We start from the raw sequence: 4,370 nt of genomic DNA, 5'->3' as shown, positions 1-4,370 counted from the left end.
TTAATTCTAAGGGTCTCATGGGGCCCTTCATATCCTCCGAAACTTTTTGTTTCTTTGGATTTTTAGAAGGACTCTTTTGTCCATGAGGTTCGAATTTTAGGGGTAGGTTCCCAGAGAGATCAGCCAAATTCCGCATCCTACCCTCGACAAAGTCTAGCCTCGTCTAAGATATTTCTCGGAATTCAGCCCACTCTGAGTGGAATTGTAACTAAAGCTCGTAGGCGATGCAAGTCTCCTCTTACTTAGTGACAATTCCCACACTTAAGGTTTAACAACAATTTCATATATATATAACCCAGCAATAATAAAGCAAATATATTCCAAATAATAATATTTAACATTATTAAAGAAATAAAATAAAGAACAATATATAAAGAAAAAGAAATTACCAAACAAATATAAACCAAAAAACTAAAACCTAAACCAAAGAGACATGCCCCAAACCTTAAGTGCTTCTCTGCTTTAAGGGTCCCCAGCAGAGTCGCCAGCTGTTACGACCGGCTTTAAATTTTAAGTTAAATAACCTAAATAACAGAGTCGCCACCTATGTTTTTATTTTATCCTAAGATAAGGGTAAACATGGGAGAAAAACCTAATATTAAAGAGATTGGGTAAGTTGAGAAATTAGGGTCAAGGGAAGGTGTTAGGCACCCTTAACCCTTCCTTAAGGTTTTCTAAATGTCTCTGAGGTTTATAATAAGGGTTTTATCGTAAGGTTTATAGAAAGGTTATGGTTAAAAGCGCGCAATAGGGTAGAGAATAAAATCTCAAACCTACCTAATTTTTGGGGAAGGAGATGAACAGGATTTTTTTTTACCTTAATTTGACTTGGTCGAAATAAAACATACTTTTTTTTTTAATTTGAATTAACAATAATGAGTAATAACAGTATTATTAACTAATAACAATATCTAATTAATAGACTATTTAACAATAATAATTAATAATATTAGTTAACATAATGCATGATAATACAATTAGAAGTTAACATAATGCATGATAATACAATTAGAAGTTAACACTCACTAAAATTATTTACCGTAAAAAAAAGTTGAAGAGATTAAAACAAATTATAATAACAAATAATAATAAATAATAACAATAACAATTAATATAGTATCACGATGGTAGTTTTCTTTTATTGAAAAAGTCATCACATCTTAATTGGTTTATTAATAAAACAAAAATCTATCCTAAAAACATGGACATAGGCGTCCCTCCTATTATTAATTAATTTTCTTTTTACATTTTTTTATTACTAATATTTATTATTTAAATTAATTAATTAAATAAATATAGGTAAGATAAATATTAAAACAAGATACTTCTATATGGACTCTAATTCTATGGGCCTAAGAAATATTTTAACAGCTCACACCCCTATTTTGCATACACATTTTATATTAAAACAAACAAGAATAATAATCATAATATGCTAAATAATAGAGTAAAATATTAAATAAAATAGGTTAAATTTTGGGGTATGACAGCATGCTGCTCCACACTGTACAAAATCATCTCCAAAATTATGACTAGAAGACTAAGCAGGGTGATTGGAGATATTGTGCATGAAAGTCAATCTGCTTTTGTTCCTGGTAGAAACATCCAAGACAACATACTTATTGCCCATGAGCTGGTTAGGGGGTATAATAGAAAACACATTTCTCCAAGGTGTACTATCCAGATGGATGTTCAGAAAGCGTATGACACTGTAGAGTGGATAGCTTTAAAACACATTATGCAAGAAATGCAATTTCCTGGATTGTTTGTTGATTGGATCATGACTTGCCTTACTACTGTAAGCTATAGATACATGATAAATGGGCAATGTAGTAAGAAGTTAAAGGCCAGAAGAGGTTTGAGGCAGGGTGACCCCATGTCACCTATCCTGTTTGTTTTAGTGATGGAGTATCTCCACAGATGCCTGGCAAAGCTGCAAATGAAGTCAGATTTCCATTTTCACCCTAGATGTGCAAAGCTGAACATTACTAACATATGTTTCGCAGATGATTTACTGATATTTTCAAAGGCTGAACATGTATTTGTTAGTTTGATTATGCAGGTTTTTCATCAATTCTCCAAGGCAACTGGTTTGAAAGCAAACCCCCAGAAATGCAAGGTCTATTTTGGAGGCACTAGATTGGAGGAGAGAGCAAAAATCCTTAGAGCCACTGGATATGAGGAAGGAATACTTCCTTTCAAATATCTCGGGGTACCTCTATCTAGTAGAAGACTGAGCTCTACACAATGCCAACCTCTTGTAGACAAGATCACAGCTCGCATCCAACATTGGACTGCCAATCTATTAAGTGCAGCAGGAAGATGTCAATTAGTCCATAGTGTCTTAACTTCTATTACTGCTTATTGGATGCAGGTTTTTCCTCTGCCAAAGAAGCTGATACATCAAGTAGAAGGAATTTGTAGGATGTTTCTATGGAGTGGTAAAAGCTCTAATAGCAAGAAGGCCCCTGTAGCATGGGATAAGGTGTGTGAGCCCAAGAAAACTGGAGGTTTAAACATCACTGCATTAGTGGAATGGAATCAAGCTACAATGTTGAAACTCTTGTGGAATGTCCAAGGTAAAAAGGATAAGCTATGGGTGAAATGGTTGGATGCATACTATCTGAAGGGCAAAGAACTACAAGAGTGGATTATGCCTCAAGATTGCTCATGGATTGTGAAAAGGATTGTAAAGAGTCTTCAATATTGTGGACAACCTCATGAATGGCAGAAAACACTAGCTGAGGAGAAATTCTGCATTTCTAAACAGTACCATAGGCTGAGGGGAACCAAACCTATGGTAGAATGGTACTCTATGTTCTACCAAAATATCGCGAGGCCACGGGCTAAATTCCATCTATGGTTACTATTTAGTGAGAGACTGGCTACAAAGGATCGGTTACTCAGGTTTGGGGTGCAGCTGAACCAAGAATGTGTGTTTTGTAAGGCACCTGAATCGATTAATCACTTGTTCCTTCAATGCAACACAACGAAAAGGATATGGGAAGATATGCTCCAATGGATAGGTATTGATCATCATGCACATGAGTGGGTATTGGAAAGGAGATGGTTGATTGGTGAGGGAAAGAAGAAAGGCTGGAGACGCAGCCTACTCAAAATCATTCTGGCAGAAACAGCGTATTGCATATGGAGAGCAAGGAATGATCTTATATTCAACAATACACCAATGGCCCAAAACTGGATGGAACAAGTAAAACAGATTGTCATTACTAGGAGTTCCTTACATAGAACACTCAGGAACCATGTAAATTGGCTGCTTCAGCGCTAGCCTCTTGTAGGGGGTTTTGGATTGTTTAGATTGCTTTGTCTTTTTGGCTGAGAAGCATGTTTGGATCCCTATGGGATCGACTGTTTGTACCTGTTTTTTAGGAATATAATTTCTTTTATTCTCCAAAAAAAAAAAAATTACCGAACTTTTTGCACAGTATCAATTTTTTTTTTACATTAAATCGATTTGTAGAGTATCTTTTCTTAAGAGTAAATGTAAGAATTTATTTTGTGACACCCATTTTATCCATTTTATCCCTGTCACCCTTTCAAATAGGGTATTTTTATCAAATTATTTTCGTAAAATATCAGATTTTTTAAAATTTCCAGTATTGTATCGGAAATTTTATTGATTTTATAAATTTTACCGTGTTTGATATTACATGTCGGAAAATTAAAATTTTCGGTACCGAATTTTTCAAATTTATGGTATGTGGAGAAGTCAAAATTCCAGAAATTTGAAATTTTCGGTACATGAAAAATTAAAACCTCCATATTATCGGAAATTTGATTACCAATATTATCAATTCACTACATTCTCCTATGCACATCACCAATATTACCGTAAATTTGAAATTTTCAGTATATGAAAAATATCGGAAATTTGAAATTTCCGTCAATATTGGGACTTAAGAATGCACACCAATATTACCGGAAATTTCAAATTTCAGGTAATATTGGAATTTAATTTTTTAAATCGCACCGAAAATTCCGATAAATTGATACTGAAATTTTGTAAAAAAATAAAGAATTTTCGATATCGACCAAAAAGAGGTACCGAAAATTTACTCTGCAGTACTAGAAATTTATTTTTTGATGATTTTGGCAACAGTAATTTTTTTTTTCAGAAAAAGATAAATTTTTTGAGTAAATAATGTCAGCGGCAATTTGGAAGTAACATAAAATGGGGGTGACAACTATAAAAAAGGGGTGGGAAGTTAATTATTCTAAATGTAAAATTTTAGAAAGATAAATTACAAAAGAGTTAAAATTACAATATTTAAAAGTTGTAAGGGTGTGAAGAGCAGTTCAAGAAGTGGCAAGTAAAATGCTCCCCATTAACACGGTGAGAATTTTTTTTT

The 4,370-nt window shown here is 33.5% G+C and overlaps 1 protein-coding gene across 1 annotated transcript in view; it reads right to left on the bottom strand.

Annotated features, from left to right (window-relative positions):
- Positions 1 to 3,819: 3,819 nt before the first annotated feature.
- Positions 3,820 to 4,370, bottom strand: part of LOC131651488 (uncharacterized) — a 9,043-nt gene continuing 8,492 nt past the window's right edge. Inside the window, exon 4 of the mRNA XM_058921149.1 lies at positions 3,820 to 3,829. Within this exon, the coding sequence (XP_058777132.1) occupies positions 3,820 to 3,829 (10 nt within the window). The remainder of the gene's footprint in view (positions 3,830 to 4,370) is intronic.

The sequence above is a fragment of the Vicia villosa genome, linkage group LG2, assembly GCF_029867415.1.
Source record: "Vicia villosa cultivar HV-30 ecotype Madison, WI linkage group LG2, Vvil1.0, whole genome shotgun sequence".
Classification (NCBI taxonomy): domain Eukaryota; kingdom Viridiplantae; phylum Streptophyta; class Magnoliopsida; order Fabales; family Fabaceae; genus Vicia; species Vicia villosa.
Note: the sequence above shows the minus strand (reverse complement) of the source record. Positions and strands in the feature narration are given on the sequence as shown.